Here is a 23164-nt window from a genome sequence, read left to right on the forward strand (position 1 = left end):
CTGAACATGTGTCTGCAATTTAGACTTTAAAGTTCTTTAGAAGTCTGGGATGTAATGAAACATTTCACAAAATAGAGTATTATTTCAGCAAAATAATGCTATCACCACTGTATTTAAATCTGGTTGATGAAATGTATTAGCACATATTTTTGGAAAATAATTGAGATCAAACTTCTGTGAGTTTTAGATAGGTTTATATCCTAGAAGATCTTGATATGTAACTATAACCAGAACTAAATTATCAGTGAATTAATTTCATGCAATAAGGTCTTTTTTCTTTTCCTTCTACTGGCACAGAATTGGTGACATCACTTGTGTACTAAAAATTCACCTGGTCTACAGTGACAACAATGGACAGAGGACATATATCTATCTGTCAGACACATCCTCTACTTCTTGCACATTATACATCTGACAGAGCTTCCTAAGATAAAGTTGAACTTGTCCAAGACTATAATAGCCTAGATTCATGGGTGTATTTGAGATCTTAAGGAGGTAAGCATTTCACTGAGACAAAGATTTCAAAATGTGAGGAGAAAGAACTCTGAAATCAAACCAATTGGCCTTTCTGCTTGCCTACATATGTATGTGTGTTAATTGACATTGATTTTTCAGCGTCTAAGCATAATCTTTTCAAGTGTTTTCATCTAGTTCTGTGGTTTTTAATAGACAGACATTTTTACCTAATTTAGCTTTTACTGAAAAATAATGTGATCCTCTGACAACACTTGAATAGAGCTTAACCTGATAAATGTGCTCAAGATGAATTTGAATCACCTCAGGGATAACAAAGCAGTAGCAATGAATTTCATGTAAATGTCATGCTGACTGATTTTATTTATTCTAGCTCTTAATTGGACACAGAGTCTAAAAAAAATAGTGTGTTTTCTACTTGAAAAATTTTTTGAAAAATTTTTGAAAGTTTTGAAAAATTATTTCAAATTTATGTAGAAAATTTTGACATATAAGATAAAACATGAGTCAGGAACTGAAAAAATATTTACAAAGTTATAATGTAGGGAAGCATATACTACAAAGATCTGGGCTAGCTCTTGCATTGTTTCACATAATAAGTAATGATCTGGAAGTAAAAAGAAACAACATATTCAAATTAATAGATTATACTAGTTCAAAGTGAGTCATAAACATCTAAACAAAATGGAAGGAAATAAGGAATATAAATGGAAGACAAAATAAACTGCATTCAGTAAATAAACACCCAATATCTCTTGGTCTGTAAACTGTTGGTAAAACAGCATGAAGTGGGTATATAGAAATGGAGTCAATATAACTCAGTGCAAGATGGAAAGAAACCCTAGAGAACAGGCAATTTATCAGTTTCAGCTTCTGAGAATGGAAACTTTTTTCCCTTTGCATGGGACTCTCAGCTCTGTAGAAGGGAGAAGCTGATATTGGGATATGCAGAAATGATATAAACCCATGAGGCAATTAATTTCACTTGTGTCACCTGATTTAGACACCTGTATTGGGAAGGGAAATATGGTCCTTTGGAGTCACCAAAGGACCTTTCTCCTTTGACTAAACTGGATTAGATGTGTGGTGATGCAATGGACGATGTTGGGTGAGATGAATGCCAACTTGTATGCAAGAAACATCTTCCTGATAATTAAATGTGTAGGGTTTCTCTAAACATTTCCTTGCATTCCTCCTCAGACTTCCTTATGTGGTAGCTGTGTTTCAGAACAACCAGTTTCTCTCAGAATTTCCGTGTCAGATCTGGAGAAGTCTTTAATGTTTCCTTAACTGTTTCGGAAGACCTAGTTCTTGCCATGCTGGGGAGGCATTGCTTACAACCAGTCATAGCAGATGGATTTGTGACCAGTGTAAAGGGAAGGGATTAAAGTTGAGTAGATTTTACTGAACAGTTCCAGAAGAAATTTCAGTAATAAACTGCCTGATATTCTCCCAGCAGAGGAGTCTCTTTCGAGAATTAACTTCCGTGATTCTACAATATATTTTTACTTTGCTGAAATTGTTGGGATGTAGTATTGGTGCCCAATACATTGTTCATATACAGATAGCACAAAAATTGATTACAAGACATAGACAAGCAAATTCAGTAATTCTGGAGACATTTTGGGGGTTTATACAACACAGATTACACTTGTGACAGTGCAGTCAAGACACTTCCTGGACTCCCAATTAACTTTTGTGGTTCTACAGCTTATTTTTTCTTTGCTGAAATTACTGGTGCTTTCTTTAGCACCTGCTCTGCTTGTGGAAATATTCTTGCAATATAACTTTACCTTCCTAATTCTTAAATTGCCTGGCAATTATTCTTGTAGTTTATTAGAAACTGTAAAATACAAATGAGGGACAACTGGATGTCTCTTTAGTAAAATTTAGGCCAGAGCTCATTTTACGTTCAATCACACTTCAGAGACTGGGTGCAATACATAAAACACTAAGCTATCATTTTCTGTGTTCAGTATTACACAAAGCAGGAAAAAGAAAAGGTAAAAAATGGGATCAAATAAATGTACCTGTGTTATTTTCTTCTACTAAGTTTAAATCAAAAGAAGGGCGAACAAAGAGAGGGGCTGAAAGAGTCAAAAAATGTACCAAAATATATTAGAAACCTGTAGACATTTTATGCTCATGCTTTCTTGATACATTTTAGTATTTCACTGTATTTTTTTGACTGACTGTAATATATGGTATGTGTAGGAAAAACGAGTGATACATTCAAATTTGAAAAATGTAAGACCAACTTGCCCTCTTCTACTGTGAATCTCTAAATGAGGGAAGACTGCCTCATCATTCACGAGGGTGCGACGTTGTACCATGAGCTTCTGCCCAAGAGACATCAGATCATCTAAACACAGGTGGATTTCATACAGAGCTATTGGCTACCTCTGTGCTGCACCACTGCACTCTTCCATGGTCTGAAGGACTTTATTAAAATGGATGAAAGGATATAGATTCATCCTGAAATAAAAGAGAACTTTCTGGAGCAAAATTAATTTTTATTATTGTAATTAGGATTTATTCTGGTGTAGAATACAAGCCTTGCACCTCTTCTGAAACATTTTGGGATGTTTGAAGTGACTTTCTTTTTAAAGCTTCTCTTATACTACACAACACTACATATGTGTTTACATTATGAACAGTTGCTGCAAATATTTGGATGCATGAAATTATTCCTGTGCTTTCAAGGAACCATAGAGAATGCAAGGAGAGAGCTGAGACTTAGCTCTTTAGGCTCCGGGTCATACCTTAGAGCAGATTCATTTATCACCTATGTATGAAATCAGTATAAGTGTAAGATTGGATCAGCATTGTAGGTAATCATAGCCTAGGCCTGTACCTTAATTAAAATCATTATTCTTCAGTGTTAGAACATGAGAGACTGATTAGAGTATTAATTGATAAATTGTGGGAGGTGGGTCAATTTTCTTGAAGACCTGTAGAGTTGATGACAAAGGAGGCTAAGGGATAGAGGAGCCATTTGTTTAAATAACTGAAGCAATTTTTGATAATTTCTCTGTCCTTTGCTTTTAAAGAGACCTTTAAGGCTGGAGTGTTTATCAGTACCTCACTCTACTCTGCTCTGCTCAGCAAGATGAGTTCAAAGAAACAAATTCATCTGCCAGTGAAGACAAGATATTGTTAGTAGTGAAAAGGAGATGATGTATAGAGTCACCTGGCATCAGTGAGCCTCTAGCAAACTTCTTTAGTAATAGAAGTTTGTCTCCTTCCCTGCTTTGTGTAGAGTGCTGCTGGGAGTACCCTGGTTTGGCAGCTTCATCCAGGGCCTTTTCTCATTCTTTTGTTTCTTACTCTTTTTTTTGCTTTTAAGCCTTTTTTTGTCAGGAAGATTTTGTGTCTGCTAGCTTGGGCCTGAGGGAAGAATATTTATGATCTTTTGCTTTTCTTTGATTAATCTTTCATCCTTATTCCTCACTTTCCATACCAAATTGTATTATTTCTTATTCAGCTAGAAAAGTAACCTGCTAGAACCATTTTTACATTATGATTACTCTAAGAATAGTATTTAACTCTACTGTAGGAAGAGAGTAATTTTTGGTTTAAATGCTTTAACTCTGTCTTCACTGTTATTGTGCAGTTGAATGTTTTGTTTGTTTGTTTGTTTGATTTATATCACCATAAGGAAAAAAAGAAAGGAAGTGCTATTTAGATTTACAGCATTTGTAGGATAAAATAGGACAAATAAGATGTATTCTCATTCACTGCACTCTTAAAATTCAAGTGTATGTGTGTAATAATGTTTTTATCAACCTGACATACTACACTTAGGTGCTATAAATTCAGTATAGTGTTTCCCAACCCATTTGGTTTTGGAGACCTGTAAGCAGCAGAAGCCATTGGTATTATGGTAGTGACTCCAAGAGCAATAATGTGCTCTTTTCGTTTGAAATCTATTCTGTCTGTACTGTCAAATGATCAGTTTTAGAGCTGCTTTTTAAAAGCTGCTTATCAACACAGCTGTTAAGCAATTTATACCACGTTAGTGTACACTCACAATGTATAGGTCTGAAATAATTTTTCAGTATTTTTCCTTTCATCACATAAAGCACAGGATTCATCTCATATAACTCCAGTCTTCAAAATGAGGTATCTGGAATAGGAATATAGAAGCTATATTCAGTAGGGAGTGAAAGGCACATGTGAAGGGCTTAAATTTCATAAAGTAGAGAGCAGCAGCCGTCTCAAAATTAAATCTTTTAAGAAGGTTAAGATATGGAGGAGTCAATTTCAGCACTCAGGCTTGAAGATTAAATTTAAGGGCATGCAAATCAAAATGTTTCATTGTGGTTCTAGCCAGTATTGAACAGAAGTGTAGGATTAATAGATGGGACAGGGAGGCCAAGTTCTTCCATTTTTTTAAATAACTCACCTAAGGTACTGGTGGTAGTCTAATGCTTAGTGGAATTTGGGAAACCTCTATGATAAAGTCTGATTTTAGAGGAATCCTGAACACAACATAGCATGAGACAGACCATGGTGATTTACTAGATAAATTTATCATTGAGTGAAAGTCTGAGTCACTGGATGAGTCGCTGGATATTCATTTCTGTTTTACTGGTGGAATGAAATACAGAAATATGATCATCAGCATCTGACCTAGTTAACTGAAGAGTTACCTAACCTAATTACTGGTCATTCAGTGTGGAAAATGTAGAAGAACAATCTTCTTGGAATTTTTATGTCTGTCACTTGATAAGAAGATAAGATAAGAACTGTTCATATAATGATTTTAGTTATATAATGATTTTAGTTAGTGAGATTAAGAAATCTGCTCAGTACACTGTAGTTCTTTCCATATCAAAGGAAAATGGTTAAAGATAACAGAGAAGAATTAATGGCTTGTAATCTAAGGCCCCAAAATATACCTATCTAAATTTAGACAATAACTTCTTGTCTCATATTCTTCTGAAATATGCTGAGTATAGAATACTATTTTGTCAAATGTTTATCGTAAATAGTATCGTAAATACAGACTGTGTTTTGCATTTGTGACTTTAAGTCTTCTGTACCTAATTCATTACTGCCAGGGAAGAAGTTGGCTATACACAAGATGTATTTGTGTATTTGCTTTCATTTATGGTTGAGTGAAATTCAATATGTTACTTATATACAGATAGCACAAAAAGTGGTTGGACATAGATAAGCAAATTCAGTAATTCTGAAGATATATTCTGGACTTATATAATACATGGCAGGCTTGTGACACTTATTCTAGTCAAGACATTTACTGGACTCTCAACTGACACTTGCCCTGATAAAAATTTGCAGATTATAGAGCCACAACCCTAGCATAATTAAAGAAATAGTTGTGGCATTGTTTCTGTATTTATTTATTTATCTACTTAATTAAGGCTATGATTTTATCAAACATTGTCTAAGACTATTTTTAACTTCTGTTGGTTCAGGCCGGTCTGAAAATATCTGTCAGAAGTTGTGTATAAATTCCAAACCCATTTTTTTGAGTAATAATTTATCCCCCAAAAACCCTAACCAGGCATGCAAGTGGAAAACCTTCATACATGATATGTTGTTCTCCTTGAGTTAGATAACTATGTCCAGTAGAAACTGGATTATCCCCCATATGTCCTAATGGAGGTATGAAAAGACAAACGTGTCTTTTCAAGGCAGTTATTCTGTTGTGCAATTATATGTAGCTGTAAATTTGACTTGAGCATTTATCCTCATTTCAGGTTACTGTGGGCTTCAAATAACTTTTTCTTTTTGAAGCAACAGTAGGGTGCTTGTGCAACAGTTTCTCTGAGAGATATTTGGTGTATGTTACAGTAACAGATGAAGCCTGCTTAGGGTAATAAGGTATTACAGTCATAAGAATTTTTGTTCTGCATCTTGTAAAAGAAAATAAAGCATTAAATGGTTTAAATCATTTTTTTGGAAAAAATTACTTGTTGTTATCAGAGAATTTCTTGAATTTGCTAAGGGCTGTTTTGAGATTTATGGCTATTACTGAAATTTTGGGGAAAAACCCTGAAACACACTGCCTGAACATTTCTCAGAACAAAGTCAAAAGATGCTTGCAGTTTGGTAATATCTACCCTGAAATGCTGACCAAACTGACTTCTCAGGAATGTGATTCCAGGAGTGCATCTTCCATGGCGTTTTGACTGGAGCCAGGAGTGCAGAATTTAATCTGCTTTTCATACTTTCTTTTACATCAGGAAGTGATTTTGGTCCACATGAACTGGATGTCAGGACCTCAGATTTCACTGTTCAGATTTGCCACTACTGGTGCTCAGTGCTTTGTCATGCTAAAGACAATGTGGCCTTTAGTAGTCCTGCTGCACTGAAGGTCAGATGTACTGGGCTTCAAATAAAGAGTCACTTAGCTAGAGAAGGGACCCAGCATCCTTCTTCATATTAAAAATGACAACTTACCTAGAATCAAAAGAAATTCCTGACAAAAAGTGAAAAAAAAATATTGTTTATCACAGTATTGTCTTCATTTTTTATAAGGTTTTGCAGTTTATAATTGTCCCTTCTGTTCCTGGTGGAAAAAACCAAACCCAAACAACACAAAGAGCCACCACCAGAAAAAAAAATTAATCTATAGCAGTAATTCTCTTTTAGTGTTTAACACTTTGATAAATACAGTAACTGGATTAATGGCTACTGTTCACAAGATACTTCACTTTTCTATTTTTCTTGTTTGATAGGTGATATATGCCTTGAACACTAAGAATGATGAACATGAGGACAGTATACAGGCTCTGAGAGAGGCTCATGAGAAAGAAATTCAGAATATTCTTGCTGAGACAAGAGAAACAATTCTTCAGTGTAAAAGCAAAGTTGAAGAAGAACAATTACTGAGAAAGCATATTCAGGCCCTTGAAATTGCTGTAGCACAACACAAGAGATTGAAGGAAGAAGCCTTGGCAGAGTTAGTATTGTGTAAAAAGCAAGCAGAAGAGAAGGAGTCAAGAACAGAAGGGAAACAAGCACAGATAGGCCTTTCTACAGACACAGTAGATACCAATGCAGACTTTGAAAACAAACTTCTACATTTAAATAAGGAGTTTGATGGACTGCTAAAAAATCTAGATAAAGAAGTAAATTTAGATGAAAAATGTAGTGTGGAAAGACACACTGTAATAAATGAGATGGAAAACCTGAAGAGCAAGAACCAGAAAACAACTGAAGAGTATACTCAGAAAACAAGAAAACTGCAAGCCCCTTGTGAGACAGGAAAAGAGACTTTGAAAAAAGCCATGCAGCAATCTGTGATAGAAACAAACTGTCCACAAAGAGAAACAGAACAAAAGAAGTGTCCAGAGCCTGAAAAAGGTTTATTGCTGCAGCAGGTAAAGAAGCTGGAAGCAGACCTAGAGGAGAAAAGTCAGAAGATAAATGAAAAGAAGAAGCATTCCCAGAAGCTGAAGGAGCAAATACAGGTAGAGTATGAGACTGTAATCCCTAGCTCTGCGTGAGAAAGTGAAACTTATCAGTTCTTTAAAATTTGTGAGAGGAGGGTCTTTTAAATATCATGTTGATTCAAATGCTTTTAAAGTAGTAAAGCAGTTTTAGAGGCTTAGAATTTAAGTAGGAGTGATATAACGCTGACAGCCTTAAAGAAAGGGTTAAGATGATTAGTAACTCATTAGGAAAACACTTTGAACACTAGACTTCATATTGCTTGAGGGAGGAGTGAAGTAAAATTTGTAAAAAAGTAAAAATGAAAATATCTGTTGGTTGAAAAGAATTTTACGTTTCCTGCCCAGAAATGTGATGAGAACAGCAAGCAGGCAATACTGCTACCAATGAGTGTTTACAGAGTACATTCTCCTTTTAACGTGTGGTTGCCAATAGCTCAGTGCATGGGTATGAAGAGGGTTAGATAAGAGACCTGAGCTGCCAGTTTAGGAATCAAGTTCTTTACATGACTCTTGCAGCAGTGGCTTGTACCAAGTGCCATTTAATGAAGTGTCCTTTACACTTGTGAAGTTTTATTTGCTGAGCCCTGAGACTTCTGCTGTTGGTTCTCAGCTTGCACTTTGCTTGCCCACCCTCACTGCTGCATACCTCATACAGCTCTGCAGATCTGCAGCACAGCTCTGCAGATCCTTCCTGGTTGTATCATGTGTCAGATGCAGTTTCAGAGGTTGGCATGTCATGGAAAATCTGCCAAACATCTGCTTTTGGTGAATAAGGTCAGAGTGCAGGAGAGATACTGATGCACAGTGCTGGAATTGAAGCACCCAGCCATGCTCTGTGCTCAACAGTTCAACTTCCTTCTGATACTTTTGATCCTTTACATCACATGAACTGCCCTACCAGACATGCCCCCAGCCTTATGACAGCAATCTTGAATATTAGATAAGAAAACACCTTGAAGGTCTAGTCTTGGACTATTACAGAATAACAAAAATTGTTCCCTAATGGGAAAGAAGATTTTCTTCTGTTAGAGGAAGAGAGCCCCAGAATTCTACAGGGAGCAGGGTCAATGCAGTCAGCTGTGTACTTCCAAGGCAGCTCTTAACTGTTTTCACCATCTGCCCTCACATCTTGCTTGCCACTATTGTTTTGCTGATGATGCAGAGTTCTGAGCTACTTCTTTGAGGGTGTTCTTAGAGGGAGTTCAACCTTCAATACAGTAACTACCTCCTTGTTTTACAAGACCAGAGGATGAATTGAATACACCTTCCCCAGCATTATTCAGATTTCACTGTCTCAGTGTGAAGATCTGTAGCAGAACAACTTCTATCTTTTTCAGAAAAGTGGAGAGGATACAATGAATGGTAGAGATGCAGATAAGCCCTTTTCTAAAACTGAGTCATTCTGTAATATCTATTTCAATACTAAAAAGTATCCTGGCTCTGTAGTAGTTGGAAGCATTAGAGAGGAATAAAGGAAGATTTTGATTTTTTTTGTGGGTACTTTAAATGAAAATTTATGCACATGGTTTATTCTTCTGATTTATTGTGTAAGAAATGCAGTAATATAGGAATAAATAATGTAAAATATGATGGGAAATGGAAGTAAGAGGCTGGTGGCAACTTATTTTCTAAATTCTGTATCACCTGGATAAAACTGAAATATTTTCTGAAGAGCATATACTCAACTTATACATTTTAAATCCTCTAAGTCTGTGGGATGAGGCTGATTTACATACCACTGGAGCATATTGCCTTGAATCTTTGAAGAGATACCCTCAGACTAGGATAAATCTGAAGGAGGGACAGAGTTAAACATGATGTTGTTTGCTGTTTCTTTACAGTTTGCACAAAAAGAAATAAAAGTTTCTCCTTTCTAAACTGGCTATTTCTTATGCCACTATTAAATACATTTTTTTCAGACTTCTATGGACAATGTCAGACAGGGAAATAGAAACATCTTTTCAATCAGAAATACCTTTGAGCATTAGTAAATACTAGCAGGAAAAGCTATTATAAGGCTTGAAAGGTGAAAAGACTGTTGCTTCAACGAGATGAATTTTCCTGTTTTCTCCTTAGCATATGCCAAGAGATTTGAGACCTTTAGATGAAAGGCATTACATTAGTACATATTTATTTTTATTATTATTAATATTACTGTAGAAGGGAAAATACAAGGGTTGACAAATAATTAAGCCTGATCTTTTCAGCCTAGTTTTGGAAGAATACTAGCATATATGCCAGAGGTAAAACTAGCAAGCTTACCTTGAAGTTTTGTGCTACAGAGAATGTTAAATACAAGGTAGTTTTAACCCTGAGGTTTTACTTGACATTCATATAGGAAAAAAATGGCAATTTTATCTGAGTATTGCAGTATTATGCTAGACATCTGAAACTGCAACTAGAACCTCCAGAAACAACATTAAATATGGTTCAATTTTTTTACGTTAATTATGAAAATACAACTCCCACCAAAGTCTGTAGGACCCATTTTTTTCTGAGTTTAGGCATCTGTATAATGGATTATGTTACAAACTGTTGTATTTCAGCAACTGAAAAAACCCTAATTAATATTGATTAACTTTTGGAATAAGTTGTCATGAAATTTTTAGAAGTATAACCTATTTCAAGTTTAGATGGTAACTACTGATGGATATTCCCTTTACAATGATGCTAACTATATGTGAGGGGAGGGCTCCACATCACAAATATTCTGGCAGTAGAGACAGTTTAAGGGAAGGAAAGGACAAAAAATTAATTTAAACCAGCTCTGTAGGTGATTTATATCATGGAACACCAAGAGAGAAAATGACCATTTATTTCTTATTACAAGAAAATTACATATGTAATAAAAGTGAAAGTAATGTCATGCATATTTTAGGATTTGGAAGTGTAGCTTAAGTGAACACAGCAAGAAATTCTGGGATCAAAATGTATAGTGAAAAAAAGAGGAAGATATAAGTGTAGTCAAAGAGAGAAATTCACATCAAGAAAAAGAAATCCTGCATAAAGCAGGTAAGATGCTCATTAATGTCATTCTAAAGTATTTCCCATGCTAGTAGTCACTGATATTGGAAATTCTGCAAGTTATTTATGCTACTTGAAATGTAAATTTTGGTACCACAGAAGATAGGGAAACTATATTGAATTCCCAAAGCAAAGCTGTTAATAAAGTAGATGAACTGAAACATCAAATAACCCAGCTGCAGCATATGACTTGTACCAAAGAGAGCCAGAAAGAGAGAAACTTCGAAGATGTGCAAGAGCTTTAACAGGTGATTTGCTCTCAAATATTCAAAGATACGGCATACCAAAAGTACTGAAATTAATGTAGTTTTTTTTAAGATTGATGGCTCTATTGTAATGGAACCAATCCTGTAAGATTATCAGATCTCTGAGCTCATTCAATGGAACACTGACTTGTGTTCATAACCTGAGAGTGCATGAGTTCCTGCAGACAGCAAAGGAGCTACAGGCATCCTTGGGCTAGACTGGGGCAGAGTGTTCAACTGCTTCTGTAACCAAATCCTTAAAGAGAACAATGTCTAAGGTGGGCTTTCTCTGCTGAGGTCAAGGTGGAATTCTGATTTTTTTTTTATTTTTAATTATAGAAAATTGTTATTCTGAAAAGCTGTGCAGAAATGATAGCAGGAATAAAATCAGTAAAATGAGGAATGTGTGTACCCTGAGAGTACCCTCTGTACAATATATCCTATTAAGCAACTGTTTGGCCCTGAATCTTTTTTAAACTTTTTAGTTCTCTTAAACTATTGTTAAGCTACCATTCAGGAAAATTAGACTTGGCATCAGCGTCAGCAAATAGTAAACTGTACATTTTCACAGCACTAAGGTTGTCCTTGAGGCAGCCTGTGTGGTTGGAAGAGAGTTACACGTCCAAGCTCTAATCAGAACAGCAAAAAACCCCAAATCTTTCCTAGACTGCAGGAGAGGCTGCATCCTGAATCAGGACAGTTCTACATTTTTAACTGAAATGAAGCCAGTATTTTTCAACAGAGTATTACCTAAAGAGCATTTTCACTACAAAATAGACTCCTGTGACTCCCGAGTTCTACACTAGGGTTTTTTTGTACAAAGTAGCTAGTGTGTTTCATAGACTATGGAAACTGTAGCTGTTTACAAGGAGGGTATGAAAGAAAGCGAGAGCTTTGAAAAATCAGGCGTCAGTCCTATAAGGAAAAGATTTGTCTGAAGGAATAGCTGTTGAAATGAATGGTAGATCATGTAATGAATGATACAAAGGAAATCAGGCCAGTCTAAAACTTCATGGAATCTGGAGAGAGAAAAAAAAAAAAAAAAAGCAGAAGGTATGAATGTTCTTCTATTTATGGATGCTTTAATTCATCTGGTTCTAAGCATATTGGTCACAGCAACAGCATTTGAATTATGTTCACTGTAGGCACTTTGAATTAACATAAAATGCCAGGATTTTCTCACTGCATAAAAAAATTAGAAAAAGAAAAAAAAAGCTCAGACTGATGTATTTCCGTAAAAATCTTCAAAGACAGGAAAGTCAATTTATCATTGATGTGATAAATGGCCTTCTAAGCAATACTTATCCTTGTATGCTTTGCATGTGGCAGTTGGAATGTTTTATACAAGTTCCTTCCTGAAGAAGAATGTATTGTGGGTGTTATTCCAATTTCTGATTTAAATTTTCATGGATTGCTGCTGCAAAATACTCCAATAAATTGATTTAATCAGAATTTTTCATTTTTAGGCAGAGGATCTATTTCTGCAAAATGTTGGTAAATTAATTCAGACTGTATGTGTTACCGATGAAGTTACAACTATTTACAAATACATCCATCCATACATATTTAGCTTTACTCAGAAAGAAGGCTCATCTTTTTGTAGATCCAAACCACTTATCTGAGCAATACCTTTTTTTCAGTGTGTTTTAAGTGGTTAAGCTGTTATTTTTGTTGTTGATATACAGTAGCAGCTGAAGAGAGAGCTTCAAAAATTTCATTTTCGTCAGAGCTGCTGTCTGTGACTGAATCCTTTGGCTTTAGGAAATTTACAAGCTCCAATGTTTCTGTACAGTGGGAACCTAAATGTGAGCTGAATTCTATTCAAAGGGAAGATAACCTTGAAACACGTGTTTAGTTTTAAGTATGTGCCTTAATGATTAGTGGAGCTCACAAGTCAGTGCATGTCTAAGTGATTTACCAAATTTGTGCGTAAGCTAAGGGGGAAGTTAGTTTCTGACTCCTAATGGACTTTGGTATTTGTCAAAGATCTTTTAGACAGAAAAAGAAGATTAATTTCAGCAGTTTGTAGAATGGGACAGACTACTGGCCAAGTGGTTTTTAGACCCTTCTTGGTGCTAATAATGAACGTTACCCCATTTTCTGCAGTTAACACTCCTATAGCTTTCTGAGTTCAATGTTTACTTGAGAATAATCAAACACTTGCTGACAAGTTGTGAAGTCATAAAAAGCAAGCAGCTGCTGTCCCTAAATGTTGAGCTTCATAGTACCTGCCAATCTTGGAGACTAGGAATTGTATTTAGTGCTTGCCTAGATAATTAATTTCAATGAAACTACTGGAGTTTAAACATTTATATAATCTTATATAATTATATAATAATTAATACTAAATTAATATCATTTATACAGCTCTCAAAATTGAACCTGGGTGAGTAAATTATTTTATCTACTTGTGGAATGGCTCCGTTTTGATCAGTATCTGAAGGTGCAGTGCTTCAAGGGACATAGTTACACTAGTGAAACCTTATGGAAATTGCCTTTTATATAGTATATTCTACTTACTATTAGCTTATACATGTATTCTTAAAATTATGCCAGGTGGAAGCCCTTCATGTGAGTCAGATTGAATTTAAGTATCAAACACTTCATACTTTAAAAAAAAAGGCATAGTAGTAGACATTTTATGGGCAATAAATATTATTGCTTATAATAATATCTTATTAGAGATTCGTATTAATTTAATCAGAAAAATATTGAGTTAGTAAAACAAAATTACATTTTTTTTTTCATTATTGATGCTGCATATATCCTCTTATTCAACTAAGGCCTATAAGAGCTGCTAAGGAGGTATTATATCTCTTTTTCCAGATAGAAAAATTAAGATACAGAAAAGAAAGTCAGTTGACAGAGTTGAACTGGGAATATTACACCTGATCTTCATGTTTCAATCAAAAGACAGTTATATCTGCTCCTTTTTGCACAGGCAAAACTAAAGCTAATTCCTCCCTTGCAATATTCAAGTATCTGTTTAATTTCATCCTTTAATTGCTACCTAAGTTTTACACAGGGGTGTATGAGGAGCTGTACAGGATGGGGGAGGTGTCAAATAGTTATTTTTTTCTGTTTCCTTCATTTGTAGCATCTGAAGATACCGTAGAATGTTTTTTGAGTTATCCAATTTGTATAAATAGGAAGAATAAGCACACTAATAAACTTGTAATGTATATCACTTCAGGAAGTTTCTAGAAGTTGTACATTCAGTCTTTCTGCAACAAGTAATTGCTAATACTTGCTACAAACAATTGCTACAAGCTCTTGGTCACTGCCTTGCAACTGATGCTCTCATTGATTTTTTAACTATTGCCAGCAACATGGCAATTTTATAATTCTCATTTTTAATTATTATTTTATTTTACTTTTATTTCCTCACCATGATTTTCTTTACGGATGCTGTCAGATATTGCTTCATTTGATTCTCTTTTCCACTAACTGCCCATTATTTATCTTGTTATTTATATGACCAATGTATATTTATGGTTTTTCAGTTCTTGTGGGTGACCCTTGCATACTAAATTATTTTTGAACATTAACACTACTCAAGGCAAAACAGTCTGACTCTTCACGCTGTAAAGTTTTACACCTTAGGAAGGCTTTCAGCAGAAGACTAGGATAATGTGAACTGTATTGTCTCACAGTAATATCAGAAAGAACCAAACCAAAGTGTTTATACATTTTAAATTAAATAAAACGAGTGATATTAAATGACAGTGATATGTACTATTGTGTACACTGCTGCATTATCTGGATTAATGTAGAAGAAATGTGTTCTTTTTCATACTGCATGTTTTGTCCCAGTTATTGCATGCTCTTGTCTTTTTTTTTTTTTTTTTTTTTTTNAATTTTAGGAGCTCCAGACACAACTAGATGAATTTAAAAGAAAATCTGAGTGTGAACTAAAGCAACTAGAGAAAGAGAAAGAAGTTCTAACTGGGAAACTTCAAAACTCTTCACTTGAGGTAAACTGGACATAAATGTAATGCAGTAATAAAAAGTCTCTTAATTTTTCATCCCATCTGAGAGATTCTGGATTAGATTTTAATGCTATTTGTTGTGTCTATCACTCAATAAAACATACAAGGACTACAGATAGAAATAACAGAAATAACTGCTACTAAATGTCTATGAAGATTTTGATAAGCCTATTTATTTTATATATTACACTTTGGAGATGTGCTAACGTGAGGAATTTGGCTATATCAGGATTGCAGCGTGACTCTGATTCTTTGTTTGTTTACAGGACAAAGTGAGATTAGAATTTTCCTTACAACTCTTGTTAACTTTCTGATTTTTTTTTTAATGCATAGAGATGTATCTTCACTGATTCTAACCCATTTCACTTCCCTCAAGTTCAGTGGCAGTTTGCATGGCAACAACTCTTAAAAAGCTGAAGACCTAGATCTCCTTCAGCTGACATTTGTAGACTCTCAGTGGCCATAATAAAATCTTGTTAAGTGTTTAAAGACAGAGAAAGGACAGGGTCATCAGGAGTCTAAGCAAAAGCGCTGTCTTCCCTTTCCCACATGCCGTGGCTATCCCTTGGTGTGCACGTTCCAGCAATCAGGGCATGTGTTTGTGCTCATTTACAATAAGCAACGCCTGGTTTTTCTCCCATCTGTGCTATACTAGCTGTACTAGTTACAAGTGCAGCATGGGTTTTTCTTCTTAATTTCTCCTCTAAAACATATTTATACATTCTGTTATCAAACAGTGACATTCTGACATCCTATCATTTCCCAGTCTTACAAATACAGAATTTAAGTGTAATTTAATGTTCTGAAATTTCTGTCTATTTTTAAGTTTTATTACACATTTCTGCATGCCACTGTTTCCTACAGATTATTCTCTGAGAGAATTTTGGGTCAATCTAACCTGTGTTGGCCTATTCAGAGTGAAAGGTTTGTGACATGAAGATTTATTCCTCAGGTTTTGCAGATGCAAAATATAAGGTCATGGGTCATCAAATTACTTTTCTTGAAATCACATATTCAGGACAGTAAAATAAGAAAGAAACTTATATTTTCTAGCTGCTCATCCACTCAAATCACAAGATCATGGTAAATTAGCAAGAAGTGGTGGAAAATTATTGCCACTATAAACATAAATATAAATAATATCAAATACTACATAGCATGCCATATGTTATGTTCACAGAACCATGGTAATTATAAACAGATATATCAAGAAAACATTTTATTGTATCTTAGAATCTGACTGCTCTCAAAAAGGAGGAAATGCTCCATTTGAAGTGAAATTTTGTGATTTTCTTGATTTCTCCAAAATTTACTTTCTGAACTAATTACCTGGCAGTATTTCCAGGGTAATGAAGTCATTTCAACTTGTACCGGTCTCCTGCTATAGGTACATGTATAGTCACAGCCAAGAAAACACCATTTACTATATAATGTTACATTTCACTGAGGGCATGTTTCCCATCTGGCAACCTTTGCAATGGCTCAGCCCAGAGCTTCCGCCTCAAAAGTTAGGTAATGTGCTGTTACTAATCCAGTCCTAACCTGGATAAAATTTCAGATCTAAAAATAGCTTCCTTGGCTGCCTAAGACCCGTTTTTGGTCAGGCTGACGTAGCTGGAGCACTATGCAGAGTAGACAGAAACGTGAAAATTTCATCTCTCTGGGGTTGCACTTCAAAGTGGCAGTATTTCTGTATTAATTAGGTTTTTATGGATAAAGAAATGAGACTTGCATCTTTCTGGTCATTTGGAAGGAAGGATGTGAGATCCTGTGTGGATTGAATGCTAATTCATTGGGGCCCTTCAGTTCCTTGAACTACAAGATCTCTTCAGCATGTGTTAAATTATTTTGGTGGCAGAGTATAAGAAAAATACGAAGCTATTAGAAAGTGTCCAAAGGATGGCTACAGAGATAGTGAAGGGTCTTGAGGGGAAGACATATGAGGAGCAGCTGAGGTCACACTTGGTCTGTTCAGCCTGGAGAAGACTGAGGAGAGACCTCACTGCAGTCCAGAACTTGCTTGTGAGGGGAAGCAGAAGGGCAGGCGCTGCTCTCTTCTCCCTGGTGGCCAGTGACAAGACCCAGGGGAATGGCCTAAAGTTGTGTCAGGGGAGGTTTAGGTTGGATATTAGAAATAGATTTTTCTCCTAGAGGGTTGTTGGGCACTGGAACAGGCTCTCCAGGGAAGTGGTCACAGCATCAAACCTGACAGAATTCAAGGAGTGTTTAGCCAATGCTCTCAGGCACATGGTGTGACTTCTAGGGATGGTGCTGTGCAGGGCTAGGAGTTGGACTTCTATGATCCTTGTGGACCCCTTCCAACTCAGAATATTCTATGATTCTGTTCTATTCTGGAATTAAAAGACACGTAATATGGAAGTGCAAACATCAGCTTGTCATGATACATCTTTGAACAATGTTAGCACAGCAATGCCCAGAGTTTCTATGGATCTTGAAGATTCAGTCAAAGAACGCAGCCAGGAATTCCTCTGGTCAGGAATTGCTACAAGTTTAGGAATATTGTTTACTGTGAACTTAATTGAAGTAACTCTGAAATAAGCCTAAAAAGCAGTAAAATACAATTTCTTTATTTTGCTTTTACTTTTTACGCCTTATTACTGCTTATGTTATGTTAGGTAATGTTTGCATCTCTGAGATCGCTTTATGCAATTCTGGTGGATAAAAGTGAATTAGTAATGGAATTAAAGTACAATTTTTTCAAGAACTTTTGTTTTGCAGCAGGAGGACATTATAAAACAAAACCTCACAGTATTGCTCCTTTGTTATTAATGAAAACATCCTAAATAGATTCTGGAGTGAAGTGAGTTGGCATAGTTTTATTGGCTTAAATGCTGCTTTAGCAGCTTAAGCAAATTGAGGATCTGGCTATCTGTTTAGAAGTCAGGAAGCACACACAAAAAAAACACTTGGGCACTGCAAAACATTCCAGAGAAGGATTTTCACTGAAGGATTTGAAAACATTTTTAATTGTAAGACAGGAGAAGGAAATCTGATAGGATGGAAATGTTTGTTTCTTAACCACTAATAATGCTAGAAGTAGCAGGATTCATGAGAAATAATGTGTTTGTATGTCTGATACATTTCAGTAGGGATTTTCCCCTTAATCACTAAAAAAAATGGTTTTAAAACTACTTCTCCATCTGATTTCCTACTACACTGTGTTCCCAGCTTAGCCTATTTCTAGTTAGTATGATCTTTTGTTTCATGTTAGAAGTGCTTTGGGCCAATAGTTGTCTGTGAAGAGTTGGGGAAGTTTATGTTGTGACCACAGATGAAATTTATATTGGTCTCTTTTCATCTTTCCTGCCTAGATGCTAATTTGATTAAAAAGTAATCTAAGTAGCATTTTCCCTGTTTCAAATTTGTCTGTTATAAAATATATAGCCTATTCTTCTGGCACATTTTTTCAGTCCTTTTATTTTCAGGAAGCCCATAAAAAAATGCATGCTGGAGTGTAGTGATGCTAATGCATATTGTGTCAGCTGGATGAGATATAGCAGGAGGGACTATACAGCATTAAGTCTTTCACTTCAAAGGTTAGTTTTATAAGGAACTCCTGTACCTAAAAACTTCAGTGTTTCCTTTCTTTTATATATATATGTATATATGTATATGTGTATGTATATGTGTGTGTGTATATATATATATATATGTATATATAATTTATGTATATTTTTATATAGGAAAACATTGGCTTGAGTTCAGTAGGTATGAGTACAAAGTAGTTTTTTTGCCTGTAACCAGAAACTAAAGTGCCCCTTTGATTAAATCTTATGATTTACTACATATTTCTTTAAATAAAGTAATAAAAAAAATTTCATCCCTTGAAACAAATCTATAGTTGGCAAGTGGCTCTGGCATCTGCTTATTCTTGAAATGTATCCAGGCCACAGACAGATCCCATTACACAGATATATTAAACAAAATTAATGTTTTTCATTACAAATAGTATTTGGCAATTATTCTTCACTAGCTTGATCAGACAAATATTTTTGTGTGTGTTTCATTGGATGACAAAACAGAAGAAGCCAAGAAACAACTGGATGAATAGTGACCTTAAACTCAGGCTGAGGCAGATGAAGCTAGGCGCTCTTTCAAATTAAATATATCAGTTTTGTTGGATAGCTTCAGTAGAGCCTTAGGCCTGCCTTCTGGTTCGTGCCATATTATTGTGAAAACTGAACTATGGATTGCATGTATGAGAAGGATACAATTTGAAATTTTTAAAAAGTACTTGATGAACAACAGACAGAATATGCAAAAAGATTGTCATTCTTCACTGAAAAAAGGGCTCTTTGCACAAAACAAGCATCTTGCTAGTTTTTCATAGGGCAACACAAGCCCATAAAATATACTCAATTTTACATAATTCCTCTTCATTGTGAATCCAGCCATTAATCCTATCCTGCTGACTTGCTTTTCTGAAAGGTGGCTCAGCTGAAGCAAGTATTAGAACAACAAGCAAATCATTTCAAGGAGTCACTGAAGAAACATAGTCTACAGTCCAACAAAGAAAAAGAGAAGCTTTTGCAGGATCTTCACAACACCATCAAAGAAAACCAAAATGTTAAACTGCAGTTGGAGGCATCACATCAAAAAGTCTTAAAAATGTTGGAGAAAAGCAAGAATCAGGAACTCAAGGTCAGTTTACTACATACCAATGTAAAAAATATACATATTTTTATGGGGTATGCCATGTAAGTGAGAGCCAATTATTAAAACCTTATTACCTGCAATTAGTTTAATGATGGGTTGCTGTTGTTGCACATAATGAATTATTCTGTGATTTTGAAACCTCATCATCAGGCTGGGAGGGGTGGGTTTGTTGGTAGTTTGTGGGATTTTTGTTTTGGTTTTTTATAATTTTAACATTTTAACTTAGACCACAGTGTGAATATAATGTACCCTACAGTTAGGCTGCAATGAATACAAGCTCCTTTATTTGTCCACCTGCTTCAGAAATACAAGGGAATTCCTGAGTGTATTAATAACAAGACTCAGTTTTATTATTTTTCATCCATTATTAATTTATACATAAATACTTAAGAAGTATAATAAGACACATACTGTGATTTGTATTGCCTTATATACCTTCAAGAATTCAATTCAGTTAGTGGATAACTAAAGCTCTTAAAGGTTCAAGTGAATTGATTTCTGTGGCAAAATGCTAAAGCAATATACTGAAGTTCTAAAGACTGTTGCTGTCCAAGAAAAAAATCAACTTGAAAAATGTACATGTGATTGTGACACAGAGTTCAGATGTTCCTGTTGGTTCACACAGCTTGGAGAACTTTATGAAACATAGGTAATAAAACCACCCTAAGTAGAATTTAATATCTCGTTTCTATATTCCAACTAAAATTCCAGTTTTGACAAAACCAATCTGAAGGCAGTGAGTTCGTAAGAATGAAACTGAGGACAGGAGTTAGCTTTCAGCGCCACTACAGAGCAACTGCTCCATCATTTGTGTACCAGCAGTACTTCTAATGACAGTGGAAGAGTGACCCACAAATGATTCAAGGAAAGATACATTACTTTGTCTGACATACTGTGATAAGTAATGACAAACAGGTCAAATCTAGGGGCCTTTGTATGTTGAATAATAAGACTTTCTTTCTAATGTCAAATAGTGCAAAGATATTTGTGTTATTATTTCATCATGCATAACAAATCCAAGAGGTGATAAACTGATAATTTATCTTGTACCTATTAAGTGTTAATTTTTAACTTCATTTTCATACTTGCATTGGTAAAATGTCTTCTAAAGTGGTGATGAAAATTATAGTTCTACAGTGAAAGGCCAGATTGATCCTAGTATTGCAAGTAAAACAACAAGCTCATAAATAGGCTCCAACTGCTTTGTTTTCGGGGGGACTTTTGCTTACAGGAGGCAGAAGAACGTTTGAAAAAGGAATTTAATGAGACTTTCAAGATTCAACACCAGTCTCATAGGCTGGAAATACAAACCTTGGAAGAGAAAGCAAAGAAAGAATTACATGATGAACTTGAGCAGATACAGAAGCAACAATCCCTGTTGCTAGGTACTGTGTCTCATGTCATGTCCACTTCCTTTTGCTTGATTATATATGCTGAGAACCACTGACTTTCATCCCATTCATTTTGTTTCCCATCTTCTGGGAACTCAGGTCTTTGTTAATCTCCTTTTTCATACCCTGCAATTTCAACAATATAGACTTAATATTCTTTGTTAACCAGGCTCTCAATTGTCAGCAGCAAAATGTTGCTGAGAGAGTAGCCTGGTGTACAACATTCCAGTATGTATTATTGGGTATATTAGATTGGAAAATTACAGTTAGTTTATATGACTTAATTCTTTTCTTCCATGAGTTATTATATGTGCTTCAAGTCTGTTCTATTGAGTTCAGCAGTGGAGATCACTTTCTCCCTATGTACCCTTTAGTCAGTTTAAAAAGTGCTCTATACTGGTTAGAGCTAAACAGAACACTGCACTAGGAAGGTGTGTAGTATCTCCAGGTTTAATCTCAGGTTATTAAAGCTCATCTATAAAATGCTATATTTTTATTAAATAAAGAGTAATTTGAAAGTATTTTACATACAAACTGAATTTTATTCTTGGGTTCTTTACACCAGTAATTAAAATTTGCTGGAAAGTTTTCTTGCTCTCTAAAGTTTATATGTGCAATGGATTCTCTTCTTCAAGAAAAATTGTAGGGAGACAGCAGAGATAAAAAACTTTTTTCTTCTTGTACTTGAAAAGCTTGAACCTAATATACACAAAAGTTGCAGTATATGACAGGTGAGCTTGCATAAGCATTGTACTTCTCTAACACAACAACCAGAGCTCTCCTCAGTCTGCCTTATGGCCTCTATAACAGACCAGTGGAAATAACAGGGAAGCTGAGGGGTGCTCTAGTAAAATTCAAGGAAGAAACAATTATCATGATGGAGATACATCTGCAATACAACTGCCTCAGAATTACCTCACTGACTCTGATGTTGACTCATTGCTTTTGTAGCTCCATATTATCTTACTATTGCTCAGTTGAGTTATCTCTCTAGTAATAGGAGATCATTATGCTTAATGGGGAAGGAGTTGAGGAACAAAGCAAAATGTAATTAATATTTTCGTCTACATTCTTTGTATCTGCCTTCCCCATCCAGCTGGCCTCTTGACTGCCTAAATGATTGTCTGTCTGTTACTAGGATCTCTAAGGATGGAACTCTCTGAGCAACAGACATCATGCACTAACCTAAAGAAACAAATAGAAGAACTACAAACGGAGCTAAGGAGTGTGAAGACACTGAAGAAACAACAGGCAAGGGATCAGTTTGTACTTCATTGCCATGTTGTGTTTAGTAAAACAGTAGTATCAAATTTCTCTCTCCAGTGATAATAAAAGTATACAATCTCTTCCAGAAATGGAATGGGTTTTCTGCCTTTATGTCTCACTTTAAATGTTTGTAATTTTTTCCTTATGGGTAGGCTTTTTCTTTCCAATTAAAGATCAGAATCTACAAAATAAGTAAATGAATGAATGTTACAATAAAATAAATTCTGTGGAGACTAAAGAAGATATTCAGGAAATTTTGATCACTGATTTTTTCTTGCTTGTATATAGCATGGGAAAATTGAAATTAATAATTGAAAAATAAGATCACAAAGATCACAATAATTCAATGCACACACTTCCAGGAAGATGTTAGCACTAAAAATAAGAGGCTGTGAATAACTAAATTTGGCCTTTTTCTTAGGAAGGAAGTAGCCAAAGCCAGATCAGATCTCTTCATGATGAACTGGAAAAATGTCAGAATGAAATTTCTGAACTCAAGAAAGAGAATTTACTTTTGAAGGACACAATGGAGCTACTCAGTGCTGAATTGGAGTCACAGAAGCAAGAAGCTGCACAGCTTCAGGATAGAGATAAACAGCATAGAAGGTTTGCCTTGAATTCACACTTGACAGTGCTATCTAGAGATTCAATAATAATGCCAGCGTGAGTGGTGT

General features: G+C 35.3%; 1 protein-coding gene across 2 annotated transcripts in view; it reads left to right on the forward strand.

Annotated features, from left to right (window-relative positions):
- FAM184B (family with sequence similarity 184 member B) overlaps positions 1 to 23164 on the forward strand; it is a 39116-nt gene that overhangs the window by 7827 nt on the left and 8125 nt on the right. For both annotated transcript variants that reach the window (XM_033513606.1, XM_015625421.3), the window contains exons 2-7: positions 7182 to 7916; positions 15031 to 15141; positions 19606 to 19818; positions 21065 to 21218; positions 22363 to 22475; positions 22912 to 23096. In XM_033513606.1, the coding sequence (XP_033369497.1) occupies positions 7182 to 7916; positions 15031 to 15141; positions 19606 to 19818; positions 21065 to 21218; positions 22363 to 22475; positions 22912 to 23096 (1511 nt within the window). The remainder of the gene's footprint in view (positions 1 to 7181; positions 7917 to 15030; positions 15142 to 19605; positions 19819 to 21064; positions 21219 to 22362; positions 22476 to 22911; positions 23097 to 23164) is intronic.

Source organism: Parus major, chromosome 4, assembly GCF_001522545.3.
Source record: "Parus major isolate Abel chromosome 4, Parus_major1.1, whole genome shotgun sequence".
In the NCBI taxonomy this organism is placed as follows: Eukaryota; Metazoa; Chordata; class Aves; order Passeriformes; family Paridae; genus Parus; species Parus major.